General features: G+C 53.8%; 1 protein-coding gene across 7 annotated transcripts in view; it reads left to right on the forward strand.

Annotated features, from left to right (window-relative positions):
• The window catches only part of SRGAP2 (SLIT-ROBO Rho GTPase activating protein 2), a 277,777-nt gene that overhangs the window by 247,967 nt on the left and 10,455 nt on the right, over nucleotides 1-19,355 (forward strand). For all 7 annotated transcript variants that reach the window (XM_030887788.2, XM_004699842.3, XM_045298319.1 and 4 more), the window contains exons 15-20: nucleotides 1,243-1,320; nucleotides 2,183-2,317; nucleotides 4,429-4,534; nucleotides 12,074-12,298; nucleotides 16,510-16,589; nucleotides 18,960-19,140. In XM_030887788.2, coding sequence (XP_030743648.1) covers nucleotides 1,243-1,320; nucleotides 2,183-2,317; nucleotides 4,429-4,534; nucleotides 12,074-12,298; nucleotides 16,510-16,589; nucleotides 18,960-19,140 — 805 coding nt within the window. The remainder of the gene's footprint in view (nucleotides 1-1,242; nucleotides 1,321-2,182; nucleotides 2,318-4,428; nucleotides 4,535-12,073; nucleotides 12,299-16,509; nucleotides 16,590-18,959; nucleotides 19,141-19,355) is intronic.

The raw sequence follows: 19,355 nt of genomic DNA on the forward strand, positions 1-19,355 counted from the left end.
GCACTGGCATGAGTCTCCACGGGGCTCCTACAGCTCCAGGGCTCTGGCTCCATCAGCGTAGCTCCTTGTGTCTTGTCAGCAGAAAGATGAAACAGCGTGTATGTGGCCTCCAGTAAGCTGTTTATCTCCTTTGCAACACCAAATGAGGTCATCACACTGCAACCTGATTGACAGGCTGGACTCCACTTCTTCACAAGTTGACAGGAGATTATGTAACTGCCACATATGTAGCATGCATACATGTGTTTTTCGTCTCAGTAAAGCTGCAGTATTAAGCTTAGTGCCTGAAAATAGTACCTGTTACTTGTTTGCTCATGTGCATACATTGTTTTCCATTAAATAGTGACAACATTGGCCCTTAGAACAAAGGGTATGAAAACAGCTAAAGCAGTCATTGTAGAGCAGCCTCAGAATTGTTCAGACCTTTTGTAACTCCCCCAGCGGTGCCTTGTCTGTCAGGCTCTCATTTCCTGTCTTGACCCTGAGAAACAAGGTAGCATCAGGTAGGAGTCCCCTTTCCCACTTTTCGGACGGGAACAGGGAGGCAAAGGCAAGGGAAGGAACTTGTCTCCCTAGGAGCCAGCAGTGAAGTCAGGTGTAAGCACCTCTACCCGGGGAATCAAGTACACACGCCTTAGAACAATCAGCCCTTGGAGAAAGACAAGGCTTGCCACTCCCATGAAGAGGGCCAGCCTCAGAAACCCACAGGGGCAGTTCTACTCTGCCCTGGAGGGTCGCCAGGAGGCCACATCAAGTCTCCTCTCACTGCGAGTCAATAGCAGAGTTTTCTGTTTTGTTCATTTTTTATTTTCTTGAGATCAAAAGGACAGCATTTACCCAAGGTCAAGTTTTTTGGGGGGTTAGGAAAGAATACGTTTTGTTGTGTTGTGGGGATTGCAGTCGGTGTGAAACAAAATGTGTTGTTTGAGTTGTTGAATGGAAATCTGCTCTGCTCTGTAAAACTTCACGCAGTTCACAGTCAGTGTTAAAATACAACCCAACAGCACCGTGCTCCTCAAAGGGAATAATAATTAGATGACTGATGTGGTGTCTTCTCTGGGCCTGTGGTCCTCCCAGCGATGTTCCCAGCATCCCTGCACACACTGCTCTCCTTTGACCTGAAGACGAGGGTCTGGATGTGCTGGGAGCATAACGACACACTGGCTGGAAGAGACGGCCAGAGCTGGCCGTGCAAGTTTGCTGGTCCTTCTCCTGGGTCACGTTTCCCTGTCTGTTCTCCAGGGCTGCAGCATGAAGGGATTTTCCGGGTGTCGGGATCCCAGGTGGAAGTGAATGACATCAAAAACGCCTTTGAGAGAGGTGAGGAAACATCCAGGAAACGTTTGCCATGCCCCCTTCTCACCCCCTGCGTTGGCCCCGCCTTTCCTACCCTGAAGATGAGGGTCCCTAGAGGTTTGCAAGCCAGCTTGCCTCCCCCTTCAGCCCGGGCCCCTGCTCTCTTGTAGGCACTGGCCCCTGCCTGTGCCAGGAAAGCCCACGAGAGCACACCCCAGCTGCCCTGTGCATCCTCCCCCTCTGGCTATGATCTAGGGAAACCCAAGAAGTTAACTATGATGGCTGGGCGGTTTGCAGCTTCATCCGGAACCCTTGGTGGCAGTTAATATTGAGGCTAATGCGCCTGTTCATCGTAGCCCATTTATTACCTTGTGGGCAATTAAGGTAATGGGCAAGCTTTGGCAATTTCCGTCACTGTAATGGATATATATAGTTTCAATTTGAGGTTGGCCCTATCATTAAATCTAATTACATCTGATATGAAATTTTCCATAGGGAGCCTCAGCGTGATCGTTCTCCTGTAAGGAGGTGTCCTTTGTGGCTGGCCTCAGAGCTCCCTCCCCAGCCTCCTCTTCCTCCCCCAGGGACCTGCTCCCAGCCTGGCTCTCTGGTTCTTGTGAGAGAGGCAGAGGCCATGTCCCAGCCCAGCGCACAGGGAATGTCCCCAAAATTGGCACAAAAGAGTTGGTTCTGAGGGACTCTTCTGTCCCTTCTCCATCCCCGGGGCCACCTTTGATGTATCGCCCACCCCAGGTGGGCAGAGAGCTGATGGGCTGGGACAAGATGCAAATAGGCCCCTCGTCCTGAGCACCACTGCCTCATCCTCACTGTTTCTCACTTTTCTCACTCTGCCTTTCCGTTTGGGGGGGCCTTTGTTGATCCCCAGGAGAGGACCCCCTGGCTGGGGACCAGAATGACCATGACATGGACTCCATAGCTGGCGTCTTGAAGCTTTACTTCCGGGGGCTGGAACACCCTCTCTTCCCCAAGGACATCTTCCATGACCTGATCGCCTGTGTCAGTACGTATTCATTGGACCTCAGACCAGATTCTGAGCAGAGCTCTGGGCGTCTCCCCCCCAACCCTGTAGCCCCAGGGAAACATTCCCGTGGGGTCTTGGTTTCTGTGGAGCTTCTCAGGGATGTTCTCCCTTTTCCTCTGGGAAGTTTACCCTCCTCCTCCTCCTCACTTCCTCATCTCTCAGTGGCCGGGGGTGGGGGTTGGGAGGGAGATAGAGTCCCATGATAGGATTCTTGGCTTTTTCCTTTTTGATTTGCCTCTACCTGTAAATTCTGGGGTTTATCTTCCTTCAGCCAAAGACCTCCATCTTCACACAAAAGTTACCCTCTGTCCATTACAGAAGCTTCTATCTCTGTGTATGTGTGTTCTTTATACTGCGGCTTGTGCTTGTGTTTTCACGACACAGAGGGAGACAGCCCAGCAGGGGACATTTCCTGCCCGGTGCTTTCCACAAGGCATGGCGGGTCCTGCTAGACATGTGAGCACGGGGTCTTCTAGGAATAAAATCCCTGCACATGCATAAGTCGCACCCTGGTGTCTGCCCAGGGAGAGCGCTCTGTACTACTTCATCCTCGGGGTTTGGTGGCTCCTCGTGAGCCTGTGCGGCAGAGGGAAACCCTGCCGGCCTGCGTCACCTTCACCAGGGGGATGTCTGAGCCATTGTTGCAGCCACCTGTCAGTCCCTAACGTTTTGTCGTTTTGCTGTTAGGTAACATTAGGAAACATTTGTTAACTGTGAGGCAGGGTCACAGAGCAGACTGTCAGTTTCACATGCAGCAGCCTGTCCACCTTGTGTCCCAACACATCCATTGCACCCCCTCAGCATACACCACTTAGCCTTGTTTCCTATTCGCTCTCCTCCTCTCCTAATCCTCTGACCTTTGCCTTTGGGCGCCTGCTGCCCTATTGCTCCCCAATGATGGAGTCTTCCTCCACAGGGCTGAGTGCCATTCCAGACCTGCAGAGTGGGGGCCGCGAGTCTGAGAGAACACTAAAATGGGGGCTTATAAAGCTACCTCGGTCATTGAGTCTACCTCATGCTGAACTGCAACATCTCCTCATTTGTTTTCCGTGGAAAGTGATCCGTGGAAACTTGGGTTAACACTGGGTCCTTCTGGAAGCAGACCCCACTTGAATGATGGCTCCAGAGACCGGCGTGGGCAGGGCCTTTGAAATGAAGAAGCAAAGAGCCTTCTTCCCAGGCCCTGCCTTTCCGCGCTGACTCAGGATGAGTACTGGCCTGTTCCCCCCAAGTCACCCCAGGAGAAAAGGGTCCTTGAGCATCCAGGAGGTGCTCTCTTGTTTGGTCGTTTGTTTGCCTCGCTCCTTTGTGAGAGTTACGTGAGTGATTAAACACTTGCATCTCTCTGCTTATGTTCTTAACAGAAGTGGGCCTTCAGCTGCTCTGGGGGGTCACAAAGACAGTACAGATAACTCACTTAGTTCTCCCCTTGATAGGTACTCCTCCTTCTAATCCACCCTTCCCAGCTCTCTGTCCTGTAAAGACCTGCATGGAAAATGGCGATAAGCGTATATGTGACGCCCTGGGGAAGCGAGGGAGCTGCCATGGCGGAGGCCACAGACCTAGGGCCATACCTGTCACAAGCCTCCCTGCAGGCCACTAGTCAGGAGACGTCTGGCCATCTTTGCAGTTCTCACAGGGGCCTGCCACCTCCTGCCTTTGGACATGCCCTGTTCATTCCCGCTGTAGATGAGCAGCCTTCTCCAGAAGGCAAGGTGATTCCTGCAGGGCCTGCACAGCCTCTCCCTCCCTGAGGAGGCCCGCAAGGCTGGACCTGACGCAGTCCTAGCAAGCTTTGGGTCAGTTCCTTGTCTGCTTGCTTGAGTGAGAGAGTAGTAAGTGAGATGGGGCGCATCCCAGCCCTTCTGCTTCCATGGCGCATATTTTTGCCTTAGGCCCCGCGTTGGTAAGCCCAGAGTTCAGCGTGTGCCTGTCTCAGAAGCCCCATCTGCGGTCACAAGGACAAAGCCCCTTTCACAGTGCGGCCTTCCCCAGCACGCGCGCTCTCAGGGTTCCACCTGCCATGAGCAAGTGATTTCTGATTTCTGACTACAGAGGTGGGAGGATAACGTGTGGCTTCCTTCTTTCAGCCATGGACAACTTGCAGGAGAGAGCGCTGCACATCCGGAAAGCCCTCCTGGCCCTGCCCAAGACCACGCTGATCGTCATGAGATACCTCTTTGCTTTCCTCAACCAGTGAGTAGCTTCCCCAGCCAGCCTTAGTGTTGGCTCCTGGAAGTTGACATAAGGACCCAGCAGATCACTACTGAACATGTACTGTGTGCTGGCCTGCCGAGAGCATGCTCTAGGCTGCAAGGATGTACACTGGACAGCCAGAGACGAACACCAGCACTGCAGAGTTTACCTCAGGGGACGAGACAGATAGTCACAGCCATGTCCGGTGGTAATAGGTACTTTAAAGAAAAAGACAGAAGGGGGCTGAGGCTAGAAGTCAGCCTGAAGGCCAGGGCTGCAAGGAAGTAGCGCGACGTGGGACGGGCCGTCAGAGAAGACCTGAGAGCTCCCTGAGCTGCAGGCTGCAGGAAATGAATTCGAATCACCCACCTTGGGTTCGCAGCCGAACCCCTCACCCCAGAGCCACCAGTGCTCCCTGTCCAGACCAGAGAAGGGGTGTGGACACTAGAAGTACTTGGGAGGTTTTAGACAAAAGGAAGTTGTGATCCAGTTTATGTTTGTTGGCACCCTTGCGCTGCTCCTGCAGAGGCTCAGGAAGAGGAGCAAGGTACCTGGTGAGAGGCTTTGCAGTGTCTAGACTGGGCGTGAGTAGCTTAGACCGGGGAAGGGCGGAGGTGGGGAGAAGCAGTCAGATTGGGGGTCTTGGAACATGGAATTGTCAGGACAAAATTGAGAAGTGAAGGTTGGTGTACTTTGACATTTTTGGCATAAGCCACAAGGAAGTAGTGGTGCCATAGACAAGACACAGAGGAAGGAATCGACAAATTACCCATGTGGCTGCGCTCGGTGGTGCTCCAGGTCAGACGGGAAGTGGAGAGTTGAAGCAGGCAGTTGAACATAGGCACTCAGGGAAGAGAGCTGGAGCGGAGGTGTTAGAGGAGCTGTTAGCTGAGGTATTGTCCCTGCCTGAAACCTTTCTGGAATACGCACCACCACTTCCCTGGTTTGTTGCTGGCCCTGCCACTACAGGCTGCCTCCTCAGCCTGGCGCACATGCTCACTGGGTAACCTGGTCCCCAGCTCAGCACTCCAGCTGGCTTGGTAAAGAGGGACAGTCTCAGAAACGCACAGGGATGGTTCTACCCTGTCCTACAGGGTCACTATGCAACGGCAAGGACTTACTACCAGTGAGTTTGGGTTTGGGTTTATGGCTGGCACAGGCTGTTCACATGCAAGCCTGTTTAGGCTGGTGTAATTACTCCGAAGTTGACCTCTGACCTCTAGCCTGCCTCTCCTTTCTGGGCAACACATGCCCTCAAAGTGAGTCCTTTCTCTTGGCCCTGAGCAAGAAGCATGGTGTTCAGGGGCAAGCAGGTGAGGGGGCAGGGAGCTCGTGGGGTGCCTGTATGTGAACCCAGTGGCCTGATGCTCTCCCCCACATTTCTGTAGTGCCACCAGGGGTGGGGGTGGGGGTGGGGGTCGGGGTGGGGCACATAGAGCGAGTGTCTGTTGAGCCGGAGATGACAGCCACTCTTGAAGAAGATGTGGGACTTGCTCTAGCTCGAATTAGGATCTTTGTGTATTATTTTGTCTACTTATTTCCCCTAATGAAAATTTTAAAAGGCTGCTCTGCCTGTCAGGGTGTTTCACTGGAGAGATTCCTTTGCTCAGTCGAGCAGCATTGACAGTCGCAGCGTTTCCCGAGATAATGAGTAGAACGTGGGGGGCAGATGGTGAAGAAGGGCAGCTCTGTGGGGGGGTGCCAGGTAATGCGTGGGCATGGCTGACAGGTAAAGGATGGTTAGCGGGTGGCTCCCGTGGAGACCCTCTTTCAGGACCCCTCTGTCGGTCGGTCTGGGCTCCGGGTGTTTTCTGCCTCGCTATGGCCCCTGGGCTGTCTGCACCCTCACCTCAAGGAACCTTGGGAAAAGCCTGCCTGGCCCCCGGCCTTGTGGACAGTTCAGTTCCCTTCCTGGCAGTGCTGGTTGTTATTGGCTGCTGGGTATTTGGCAACTTAGACAACAGCATCTCTTAGCTCACATTTCTGTGGGCTGGAAACCCAGGGGTGGCTTACCTGGGGCCTTGGGCTCTAGGTCTCCTAGGCCTGCAGTGAGGGTGCTGACCAGAACCTCATCTGGAGGCTTGACCAGAAGAGGGTCTACCTTTGGCTCACTCACGTGGTCATGGGCAGGATTCCATTTCTAGTGGGTTTTAGACCACGAGCCTCAGTTTCCCTGGCTGAGTGCTGACCAGAGGCTTCTTTTCATTCCTCTCCACATGGACCTCTCCACAGAGCTGCTCACAGCCTGACAGCTGTCTCCCTCTGAGCCAGCAAGACAGAAGCCACAGTCTTTTTATAACCTAGTCTCAGAGACAGCCTCCGCTGCACAGTCTTCACCAACACAGCGCGCAACCGGGGAAGTGAATTATGAGTGTGAATGCCAGGAAATCATGGGGTCCTCATTGATTGGTAGGCTGCATACCACAGTATGTGTCCTAGCCAGCAATTTTCTGCCCCCATCAAAGTGTAGGGGACTCCCCTCCCCCCACCCCTTTACTGCAGCTGACTCTAGGTTTGCCTTTTGAGACCAGACTTCTTCAGATGCCAAATGATGTGGTCTGCCAGTCCCTTGCTGGAGCCCCTGGGAGGTGCAAACAGTGACCAGACTCTGCTGCGTCGCTGAGTTTGAGCCCACCCAAACATGTCTCGGCAGAAAGGCCTGGTGTTCTGCCTTTGAAAAGCCCCGCCCCAGGAAGCCCCCAGAGCTCCCCTCTAGTTCAGCACACCTGAAGTCTCCGGGAGTTGCAGTCGACTGATGAGAACTGGCTTACCCTCTTGCCGATCCAGTGAGGCCCTCAGACATCAGGGGAGTGCGGGCAGTGCATGCTCGCAGCCCCTGCTGCACAAGAAGACCTGCCAAATCAGAATCCTTGTTGTAACACAGTCTTAGAGCACCACTGCAGGCCTCACGTTCCGTCCACAGTGAATGCAGTCAATCGTCACGCCTGTCTTTGATGGTGAACCCTGCCCATCGCCGCATCGCCCCAATCTCCAAGGGACACCTGGTTGAAAAAGAACCTCTGTGGGCCTTCCACACAGAACCCTGTGCAGCTGGGCGAGGAGAAGTGCATCCGGTTGTCCTGGAGACTCCCTGGTGCTCCTGTAAATTCATTGGTTGATTTGACACCTCCCTATTATAGCATGTACTCGAACCTCTCAGTGGCACTGCAGGAGGGGGGCTGGGCAATCTGCTCCCGCAGAGACTGCAGCCTGGGAAACCCCGTGGGGCAGTTCTGCTCACTCCTCTAGACTTACTGGGAGTCAAGATGGACGTGGCAGCACACAGCACCAGCCACAGTGTGCCAGGCGCTGTGTAGGCTGTTGGCGGCCGTAGATTAGGGCACCACACTGAGGGGCTGTGTCCTCTTGGAGGTGTATCCTATTGAAGAAGACAGACGGCGTAAATGGGTGCACATACATATGTACAAAAAAGTGAAGTGGGGCGGGGGTGGTGGAGAACACCAGAGGCAGGGAGGGGGATCTGCTCGTCAGAGGCCATTGTCAGAGTAGGCCTCGCTGAGCGACAGTGGGCAGTGGGTCAGAGGAAAGGAAACCTTGGAGAGGAAGTGTTTCAAGACCAGTCAGCCCACGAAAAGGAGCGGCAGCAGAGTGGCATGGGCAGAGGGACAGGGAGTGGAGGGGGCGGGATCTGAGAGGAGAGTGTTGCGCTAAGGTGGGAGGGATTGCTACACACTTGCATGGCCGCAGAAGGAAAGCCCAGTGCTGGGGGAGAGAGCAAGGGCATATGCTAAAGCGACCCCAGGGACCTGGTGGGAGAGGGTGGAACAGGCTGTACCGGGTGGGAGGTTAACCGTTAGAGATGGAGAGCCTGGAAAATGAGTGACGGTGGCATAATGGGAAAGGGAGTTGGGGAAAGCCTTGGAAGGGCCATCTGAGAGTTGACCAGAATGACCTTTCCTGCCTGTCTCTCAGGAAGGGAACTCTGGGGCCTCTGAGGAGGAGGACATGCTGTAAGACCTACTGCTGTCCACCCGATGCTAACTCAGCGACCCTGGAGGACAGGGGGCTGCTCCCTAGGGTGTCAGAGGCTGTGACTCTACAGAAGCTGACTGTTGCCCTCCCTCCGAGCAGCTAGTGGGGTCGAACCTCTGGCCTTTCACTTGGCAGCCCGCTGAGCAGCCCAGCACACCTGCAGGGCTCCTTGAAGGTGCTGTAGCATAGCTCAGAGAGGGAAGGTAGGTCTCCCCTGGGAAAGCCATGAAGGCTTCCTCCATAGGTTTCAACCAAGGTCTTGGCGAATGATACCATTTCTCTTCATCCTTTCCAAGCTCAGATCAACTCGGCTGCATAATAGCTCACCCTGAGCCTGCTGCTTGTAGCCAAAGCAAACCCCTGGGGTCCAGGAGGTTGAAAGTTTTTAAGTGAGATGTCATGTATTTAAAACAGCCTGTCCAAAGGGTAGCGTGCTCCTTGAGGATTGATGGTTTTGATTTGAGGGGCCAGAGCCCTCGGCTTATGAATGCCTATCAGGGGGGAACAGAGAGGCAGATCACTGTAAACTCGTCACTGCCGAAGCGCCTTTCTTCACCTGCCTACAGCCCAGGATCCCGCTTCAAGGTCAGATCAGGATATTATAGATTAACAGGGCAAAGGTTTTCAACCACCTATGTGCTAGGAACTAGGCCAGCGGTTCTCATCTTGTGGGTCGCAACTCCTTTGGGGGTTTAACGGCCCTTTCACAGGGGTCACCCGATTCAAAATGACAGTGATGAAGTAGCAATGAAAATAATTTTATGGTTGGGGGTCCCTAACACATGAAGAACTGTATTAAAGGGTCACGGCATCAGGAAGACGGAGAACCACTGCTCTAGGCTAAATGCTGTGTGACGGGTCACTCCGTTAATCCTGAGACCAGCCTTGAAGGGGAGTGCCTGCAATGCCATGTTTTATGACGGAGCAGTGAGGAGGCTAGAACGGAGCCGTGGAGCGGGTCTGCCTAACTCGGGGGTCTTTGCGGTGTTTATGGTTTTCTTAATTAGCCAAGGAGACAAATACACATCCCTGAAGTCTAAAAAAGTACCTGGTGATGAAACAGGTTCCCCCCGACTCCCCAGTCCTGATTCTCTCGCTGCCCCCAAACACCTGTGCTCCCAACAGGTGCCCAGAAACCCACACCCCACTGGCACGAGGGCATTTCATCGTGACCCTACATCAGTTGGACCTTTTAGCTTGACTCAGCAAGTGAGTCAAATTTAGGACAATGCTTAGAGGAGACAGCATGTGTAGAAGGCAAGCTTCCCTCCCCCCACTCCGCGCCCACACACACCATTTTTAAGAGGGTGCTACTATCAGTATGCACATTATAGGCTGAGAGCAGCTTCTGCTGGAGGGCGACAGGCCTTGTGCGGCGTGGCTTTTCCAGGGGCAGGGTTCCCAAGGTTCTGGCCAACTTGTAAGGAGCCCATGGTCCCCACCTGCTGTGGCCCCTGCAGTTTGGCGATTGCCTTGCAGGTGGGAAGAGAGCAGGAGCCCTGGTCTGGGCATGGGTGAGAGTAAGAAAAGGAGCCTGGCCTGTGCGCCCACAGGCCACGAAGCTGTCTTCCCCCGGCACTGCCACTGTGTCCACCAAGGACGAGGGGCCTGACCCTTCTTGGCTTAGCGGCTTCTCAACTTTTGCAACATTTTGGCATGAGTCTCAGGGCCAGACTTTGTTTCCCCTCGGCCCTCTGGCTTCCCAGGAATCACTGATTTTCTTCCATGTTCAACCAGCATAGTATCAGGTCACGTTAAAGAAACAGGAGCCTCCTTCATCCGTGTCCTTCCACAGTTTTGGGAACCGACCACTCTGAGATTTGGAACCAAAGCCTTGTGGCATCTCCTCCCTCAGTTGTCCCTCCTGAAGTGACCAAAATTCATCTCTCTCCAGATTTCATTTGACCAAGGAATCAAATGGAAATAACCCACCCCCAGCCTTTTAAAATCACAGCTCCCTTTTAACCGAGGAGCCAGGATTGTAAAATTAGATCTTTGCCGAATCCTGTGATGCAACCCAGCCACTGAACTCAGCCATCGCAGGCCTCTCCTACCTGTGTTCTAGTCCTACTCAGCAGCGACTCAACCCTCTCCCCACGTGCCCGTCACTCACACCCCGCAGTGATGGTCAGAGCGTGGGGCGGCAGCCTGCTGCTCGAGAGCCGTCCATGGATCTGAAGTAAACTTGAAGGATGAAAATAAAGCTGTCATAGTTTCACTTGGGAAATTTTTAAAGGATATTATTCAGATAATGGTGATTTCATTTGTAAAAATACATTGCTAGCTCCCGAGGCATCTTTAAATTGTGAGGACAGGATTCAATCTTCTGCCCCAAAAGTTTTCTGGCTCTGGTCTAGAAGGACAGGGTCAGGATGTCAGAATCCCCAAGGGAGGAGAGGCCCACTGCAGTGGAGAGAGCAGCCCAGTCACTGGAGTCTGAACTTGGGGCTACACCAGAAAGGAATTTTTGCCCAGTCCCGAAGGACCACCATGGAGGTGAAGACTGCTAAACCTCAATCTTGTAGCTCAGCAGCAAGAAGCACTGGGTTCGCCCCGGGCCTGGCAGGATCAGATGTGGAGGCCTCCCTCCTGCTGCTGCCCCCCATGCATGAGGCAGAACTCCTGAGCAAGGCAGACAGCTCTGAGGCCCAGTGGGAGAATGGGTCTAGAGCCGAGGCAGCCCTCAGCGCCTGGCTCAGTAGCTGCAGGGGCTCGTTGAAGGGCAGCTTGGAGGTGTGGCTGAAGCAGCGGCTAGCACGGAAGGAAGAGTTCCCAGAACAAAACAAATAGCCCATAATGAAGTTAGTCAGAATCCAGGAGGAGCTGAGCAGCACTCTGACCTCCTCCTGCCGAATCCTACACGTCGCAGTAGAAGAAGGTATTCGGGGACTGAAGTGCAACCGCGTTTGCTCTGCCAGAAAGACCTCACTGGCCTGATGGTATGCAGAAGCTAATTGGTTGGGTCTTTTAATTATTATTATTATTTCTAAATAAGTCTAGAGCCTTGGACAGAATTTAATGTGGTTATTTTGCTAGGACTGACCAAATCCACTCCACAATTCCACATTGTGGCCTCTGACCTCTGAGCCTTGGACAGAATTTAATGTGGTTATTTTGCTAGGAGTGACCAAACCCACTCCACAATTCCACATTGTGGCCTCTGACCTCTGACCACATCATCACCTGGGCAGCTGGGGGAACCCCACCTGCCTGATCACATTCTCAGGAGGAAGCTTTGGAATAGAGGGGGGTCTCCTCAAGGCAGAGTAGATTTGGTGGAAGAGGCCCCAGATGTGGTGGTCAGGGGGGTTAGGAAGGGGAGGGGGCTGGAGTGGCCCGGAGTCTGTGCCTTTACCTGGATCCTGACTGACCACTAAGGTAGTCATGCCCCCTCCCCAGCTCTGCTCTCTGGAAGGGCCCTGGCAGCCGGATGGCAGGTGGCAACGCGTGGAGCTTGTGCTTCTGCTCTGGGCAGCAGCTCCTGTGATGGTGCTTTCTGGGCGTCGGTGCAGCGCACTGCAGCTTGCCGACCCCCTTCTCCTCCAGCTTATCACAGTTCAGTGAGGAGAACATGATGGACCCCTACAACCTGGCCATCTGCTTCGGGCCCTCTCTGATGTCAGTGCCTGAGGGCCACGACCAGGTGTCCTGCCAAGCCCACGTGAACGAGCTCATCAAAACCATCATCATGCAGCACGAGAACATCTTCCAGAACCCCAGGGAGCTGGAGGGCCCTGTCTACAGCAGAGGAGGAAGCACGGAGGATTGCTGGTAAGGGTGGAGGAGGGGCGGGAGGTGCCAGCACACGCTGGGGCCAGATGGCCTTGCGAAAACCAAAGGAGAACACCCAGGCCCCCCCCCCCCCCACACACACACAGGCTCTCAGGCTGCCAGGGAGGGTGGTGTAGGGTACACAGTCGTCACCTTGACACGACCAGCCAAGCGCCACTCCCTACCACCCCCTGTCTTTGGTGAGCTTCGAGTGGTGAGGGGCCATTTGTCAAAGAGGACACAACAGCATAATGGGAAGGCCAGTCATCCCCAGAGGGGGACATCTGTCTAGAGAGCTGGTCGGTGAACCTCTGTTCCTCAGCCAGGAGAGTCTCTGGCCCCGCCGTGTGCTAGGTTGGGTAGAGGAGAGGCCGTTGGTCCCAGGGCACTGTGCTCTGACTGTGAAAAACTCAGATAGGAGCCCGCATTTCCTGGCTGTGAGCGGGTGAGACGAGAGTGACTTCCGCCTTCGTTGAGGAGAAAGGAGGAGAAGTCTTCTTTCGGGCCAGTTAGACACAGCCTTGCTCTGAAAGGAGACTGCACGTGATGGGACCAGGTTTTGCAGGGCTGCAGCTGGGAACGGAGATCTAAGATCAGTGGAGCATGTCTTTGTCTACAGGTTCACTGTTTTCGCTTTACACTGTGACCCAGAAAGGGGCTGTGACATCATCTTTTGGGGCCACCCCAGTGGCAGGGATTTCAACCTTAGTTCAAGACACCCTGGTCCCCCAGGATAGCACCTACAGTGTCCTTGCCCGCCCACCACAAAGCACCTGCCCCCCTCTCTCTCTCTGACTCCCTAATGTCCCTTCCCTCGACCACACCCCCCAAGCCAGAAGCATAAGCCAACTCAAATCTGATTCTGTCTCAATTCAATGTCTGGAACCCATTCTGCCAGCCTGTTGCTATCTGCGGAGGTAGGGAGGACAGGGGAGGTTGCTCTCTTAATTAGAAGCCAATTAGTCCACACGTCTCCCTGACTGCCACCGAAGGGCCTCCCACTCGGGAGCGAAGAGCACCATGCTTGGGTGTCTGTGAACATGGGATGAATGAGGCCTCGGGATTGTTCCCTACTCTGTTGCAGAGCCCGGCATCTGGGTCAGAGTTTGGCCTGTCAGCGTGGAGAGAGAGTTTTTTGTCACTGACAGATGGTTGGTGGTGACCCAGGAGCTTGTTGGTCTTGGCCTACAGGCTGCGAAGCCCCAGCGAACTGCCCTTGTGCATGTGCCCCAGAGAGCTGGGTTCCCCCCTTGCATGTGGGATGGGACATGTAGAAGCTTTGGAACAGCAGACCCAATTCCTGCTCTAGCTCGCTCTTAAAGTTGGATGGAAAGTCTACTCCCTCCGCTTCCCAAATAGCAAACCACCACAGGCTTCTGGCCGGTAAGTCCGTAGGGTAGAGCCCTGGGGCCATGTCCTCCAGCCCAGGGGACCAGTGAAGCCCCAGGGGACTGTGGCTTCCGGATAGGGGACAGGGAGCACCTCTCTCCAGCGTTTGCCAAGGTGCCCTCCACACACTGTTGGCCGCCCCCCAGACTTCTTCGCAGCCTCTGGAAAGACCACGTGGTCCGTCAGGGAATGCATCGACTGCAGCCTGGACCTCAGGCCAGGAGCACCCAAGAATCAGGAGTGCCTGCTGGAGGATGAGCAGACAATAGGACCGCTAGACACATGCCCACCCTGAAGGCTTCACTCCTCTCTGCCTTTTTGAGAAGACGAGTGAAGTCACGAAGGGGAAGGAGGGTCACTCCGAGCCCAGGGGTGGCCAGAGCAACCAGACTGCTTGACCCCCACAGCAGTAGAGAGGAGAGGCAGCCTCCATTCTTTACCCTGACCAGCCTGCAAGCCTGCCTGAAACTGGGACCCAGCTTTCTGGGGTCACCTGCTGGTGGTCTGCTCTGAGAGCTCAGGTGTTGGTGAGCCTGCGAGATGTGGCTGGACTGAGATTGTGGGCTGGAAGAAGATTAAGGGTTTAGGGCTAGAAAGGACCTTAAAGCTAGTTGAATTGTCTCTTTTGTTGTTTCGGGTTAGGGTTTAGGCATAGGTTTACAGGTTAAAGTAAGGGGTTGGACTAGGGCCTGGTGCAGTGCTAGGGTTAGGGATCGGCTTTGGTTTTAAGGTTGATGTTTATGACATGTATTGGGATTTGTTGTGAGTGTTAGGGTTAGTGTAGGTTACAGTTACTGGTTAGAGTTAAGGATTAAGATTAGGCTTAACATTAGAGATTAGTCAAGGTTTGGCCTAGAACTTGGTCCACTGGTAATGTTCTGGTTGGGCTTAATGTTAGGTTTAGAGTTAGAGGGTGGGCTAAGGCTAGCACTCAGGCTTGTTCTTCATTTGGGTTAAATTTAGGTTTAGGATAAAGGTTATGAGTAGGGTTGGGAATTTAATGGTTAGACTAAGTCTTGGCCCAGGCTGGGTCTAATGTTAGGATTAAGGTTTAGGTTTAGGCTTAGGTCTAAGCCCCGGTCTTGGTCTCCTGTTGGAGTTTGGGTTATGGTTCAGGTTAAAGATAGCGCCTTTGTGGCTGTTATTTTCTGTTTCTTACAAAACCTCAATTTCAACACAATCTTGAGTTGCTCTCTTCCAGAGTGTACTCCTGGAAATTTTGTCAACTGTCGTTTTGTGGGCATTCACAGCACCCCTGTGGTTCAGAAGAGAACTGCCCCAGGGGTCGGATTGGTCTCCAGAGTGGCGATTTTTCACCAGGGGCCCCGTGGACCAGCAGCATCAGCCCGGCTGCACCTAGACCTGCTGGGTCAAACCCAAAGGCTGCATGATAGGATGGGTTTTTAATAAGCCCTCCCAGGGACTCTGCTGGCCCTGCAAGTTTGAGAACACTGGCCTAGTGAATGCCCGTGGGAATCCCTCATCACCCTGGAAGAAAGTGGGCCTGCCCCTGTGCGGTCTGAGCACCCGAGGGTCTCCAGAGGGTCACCACTCTCCCCGGCGGCTCACCAGACCCAGAACATAGTAGAAAGTATGTCCATGTTGTTGGACTCAGATGAATCCTTACTGATGCTCTTCCAGAATGTTCTCTGACATCTGGGGGACCTCCTTGGACTAAGTCCATATGGAGTGACTTCTGAGCTGGCTACTTGGTCTCCGAGGAACTTCCTAGGCCTGCAGGACCCATCCCATGGAGAGGGCAGGGCTGTGAGGCTAAAGATGGAGGCAGTGAGGCTAGGCTTGAGGGTGAAAGGCAGGAGGGGAGGGGGAATGTCCATAAAACTACAGGGAAAGACTTTCTTATCCCTCCCTACTGCCAGAGAAGGCTATTTTAAGAATGAGGAAGGGTTTTCTTGGGAAGTAAGACCCTCTTGCTCCCCCACTCCCCCCATGCTTTAATGTCCCAGAGCCAGAAGAGCAGAGGCTGAAACCACTTTCCTAATCACATTCCAAGCTCGTCCTAATTCTCCTTGCTGGTAGCTTCAGACTCGATCCTCTGCTTTGTTCTTTGAACTTGGCTCGACCTCCACCCCTGCTCCCTTTCAGTCTTCTTCCTTCTATTGCTCCCACCCAGCCTCCTGACTCACCCCCACCCTGTCCCCGGAGAGAGCTAAGCCACACCCACAGTAGCATGGAGCTTGAGCAAGCTGGGAAAGGAGAGACCCTTATTGAAAGCCTCCTCCATGCCCAGCTCCTTACTCGGCCTTCCTTTGCTTCCTCACACCACCCGGTGGGGTGTAGAGATTACTCTCCTCCATTGCTGTACGAGGCAGCTGAGGCTTACAAAGTGACGTGACTTGCCCAGGGCCCCACAGCCACGAAGAGCCCCAGTTGGTTCGGGGGTCCAGTCGGAGCTGATGCTGTAGCCCAGTGTCTCCTGCCCTCCTTCCTTCTTAGCAGCCAGGGAGTCGGCCTCCAACACATCCCTGTCAGTGCAGGCAGCTCCCCACCTGAGGAGCAGTGTTGTTCTGTGTTCCTCTAATGAACTCACTGTGTAAGTTCAAAAGGACCCTCTTCCCTGTGTCTCAAGATAGGTTAAGGCCCAGGCAGTCTCCGGTAGCTTTTGTGTCTGGAAATACTAGACCAGAGAGGCTCCGGAACCTTATATTCCATTGTAAGCATTGTCCCATTGTATGCACTCAGGGTTTTGCGGCCATAGATGGATTCCAGGCCCTTGCTCCCAGGAGGCTGTGTGAAAGGGAGGCGGGAGTTCTATGAGCTAAGCCCTCATGTCCATCTTGGCACTCCTGCTCCTCTTGCAGTGATGGCCCTCAGGGAGAGACTACCTCGGCCGAAGACTCAACCCAGGATGTGACTACGGAACACCACATGAGCGATGACGGTATGAGCCCCGATTCCTGGTCAGGATCAGTGACACGGAGCTTCTGTCTCCAGAGCTTCTGCCCTTCGGACAGGCAGAAGGAGGGCTCAGTAACCCTGTACCTTCTCCCCTCCATTCCTTCCCCTCCTAGGAGAGACAGCCTTCCTTCCCAGATAGCTGGAGAATGTCCCCTGTCCTAGAGGAGGAGCTAGGCTCTGGAGCTCCTCCACCTTCCAGCTCCAACTACCAGCCACTCGTTCGCCTCTCCGCTCCCTGTCTCACCCACCACCAGCATGATACCAAAGCTCCAGGCAGGTCGCTGGAAGCGAAAGGAGAGCTCACTTGAAAAGCAGTTGCCTGGGGAATAGAGAGGTTTGCTGCCAAGAACCCACCGGAAGGCAGTGAGGGGCAGGAATCAGAATGCAGAAACCACACGCCTTCCCGGCTGCCCACGGGAAGAGCTGACCCTTCCCAGCAGGCAGGGATAGGGGTGCTGAGCCACCCGGCGGGGTATTCGCGGAGGTGGAATGCTCGGCTGTTGTTGCAGGCCCCTGGGCAGTACCCATGGTTTAGTAGGGCCTGTCAGCCAGCATAATCTGCCCTTCTTCCAGAAATTCCCACCTCCATTCCTGGATCGCTTGGGCACTGGAAATGTCAGCAGCTGACAAGGGGCCTCAGAATGTTCTGGGCACCCGAACAAGACCCTTGCCGAGAACTCTGCCATCCCAGGCCGGCTTGTAAAGGAGGGGTTGAGAGGATGGGTCCACGCTGCTCATTTCAGTCCTGGTGTCAGAAGGGCCTGTCTGACCATTTACCACCTTTTGGAAAGGGGTGGGGAGGATGTAAATGAACTTAGAAAATCAATTTTGGGTTAAGTCCTACATTGTGCCTGGCCCTGCCGGGGAGTATATAAATATATCAATCATCACAATAGGCCCTTACTGTCAAAGCTGAGAAAAACTGAAATCCAGTAAAGTCGCGTCACAGACCCAAAGTTTAACAGACAGAGATTGGAATATTTAGACAGGTCTCAAAAGCTGAGGGACCTCGGTCCCAAGTTGGGTGGCTCACTTCAAGGACAGCAGTTGGAAACCATCAGCAGCTCTGTGGGAGAAAGACCAGGCTTTTTACACTGGCAAAGAATGGCATCTCGGAAACCCACAGGGGCAGTTCTGACCTGTCCTGTAAGGTTACAGTGAGTGAGCGTCGACCCGATGGGGGTGTGGTTTTAGTTTCTAAAACTGAGGCTCCCTCCCGTTCTCTGGTCTGCTCCTATTGAGAGCAGCCTCCAGCCTTGCTGGCTCAGAGGGTGGACCACCAGCCAGGGCTATCCGGACACCGTTTGTTTCTTAGCAGCCTTTCTTTCCTGGTACCTAGAAGGTCTGCCGAGCAAGCCATGGACAGTGCCCCACAATTAGTCAGATACACCACTGTTCTCTTTCATGGAGTGCACCTTGGGGGCCAGGCTTCTGTGAGCCCCGTCTCATCCTGACGTCTCTCCACCTAGAAGAGACCCTGATAATCGTAGCAACGGTGAGTGGCCCCACATGGCCATGCTCACTCTGGGCCAGGCTGGTTTAAGCACTTTTACAAACTACAATTAACTGACTCCTCATAGCAGAAATGTAAGATAGGCAATTTTGTTCTCTTTACAAATGAGACAAATATGCCCACAAAAGTGAAATGCCCTACATTTTAATTTTCCAAATCACTTCCTTCCATATTTCCCCCCTTATTAGTCAAAAAATATATCCCCATACTTTACTCTTTGAATAGTTGACCAGGCAAATTATTTTCCCTGCCCCAAGGCTGAAAGTTCATGTTCTACTGGAGGATTGGACACAAATTCTCACTCAGGAACATGAAGTCAATTCCAACTCATAGTGACCCTACAGGACAGGAGAGAACTGCTCCCATGGGCTTCCGAGCCTGTAACTCTTTAACAAGAGGAGAAAGCCTCATCTCTTACCCAGGACACAGAAATCGATTATTTAAACTGCATGATGATACTTTGTCTTTAGTTAATAGAATTGTTTTAGACCCAGAAAAGAAACAATGCCTAAGAATGCAGTGTGACAATTGCTATGATTGAAGTGGGTGTGAAGAGCTATGGGAAATCCCAGAGAAGTTACTAGAGACGAGTAGGTGAAGTTTTAGTGTCTCAACGTGTGTCCTCAGGTAGATGAGAGGAAGGCTTTGCAGGTGGAGGGACCCGAAGGAGCAAGAGCAGCAGGGAGGATGTAAGTGCCCCCTTTCAGCAGTGGCTGAAAGGCCTGCTTCCCAGACCCTCCCCTGCTTATTTTTCACACTAGGCCCCCTGCCCACCACTGTCAATCCATCTGCTTGGGCTTTCCCCTGGGTCCCAACTACGCGTGTTTGCTTCTCTCTCAGAGTGCGAGCCCATCGAGGCCATTGCCAAGTTTGACTACGTGGGCCGCACCGCCAGAGAGCTGTCCTTCAAGAAGGGGGCATCACTGCTGCTGTACCAGCGGGCTTCCGACGACTGGTGGGAGGGCCGGCACAACGGCATCGATGGACTCATCCCCCATCAGTACATCGTAGTCCAAGACACGTACGTTGGGCCCTTGGCACCTCTAGGGGTTACTGGCTGCACACTAGGGGTGAGACCTCCTGTCTGGGCTGTGGGCAAGTGCAGGAAGCCTGTCCCCAGGGGGCGCCAGTGAGGGTATGTCCTCTCTGCACACCCAAGCCCTGACCTAGCTGCTGCAGAGACCTGCCAGGCAGGTGCCCGCGCTCCCCTGCGTTCACACCTGGGGGCGGTCATGC

Source organism: Echinops telfairi, unplaced genomic scaffold (assembly GCF_000313985.2).
Source record: "Echinops telfairi isolate 266 unplaced genomic scaffold, ASM31398v2 ScPeMD7_7424;HRSCAF=8462, whole genome shotgun sequence".
Lineage (NCBI taxonomy): Eukaryota > Metazoa > Chordata > Mammalia > Afrosoricida > Tenrecidae > Echinops > Echinops telfairi.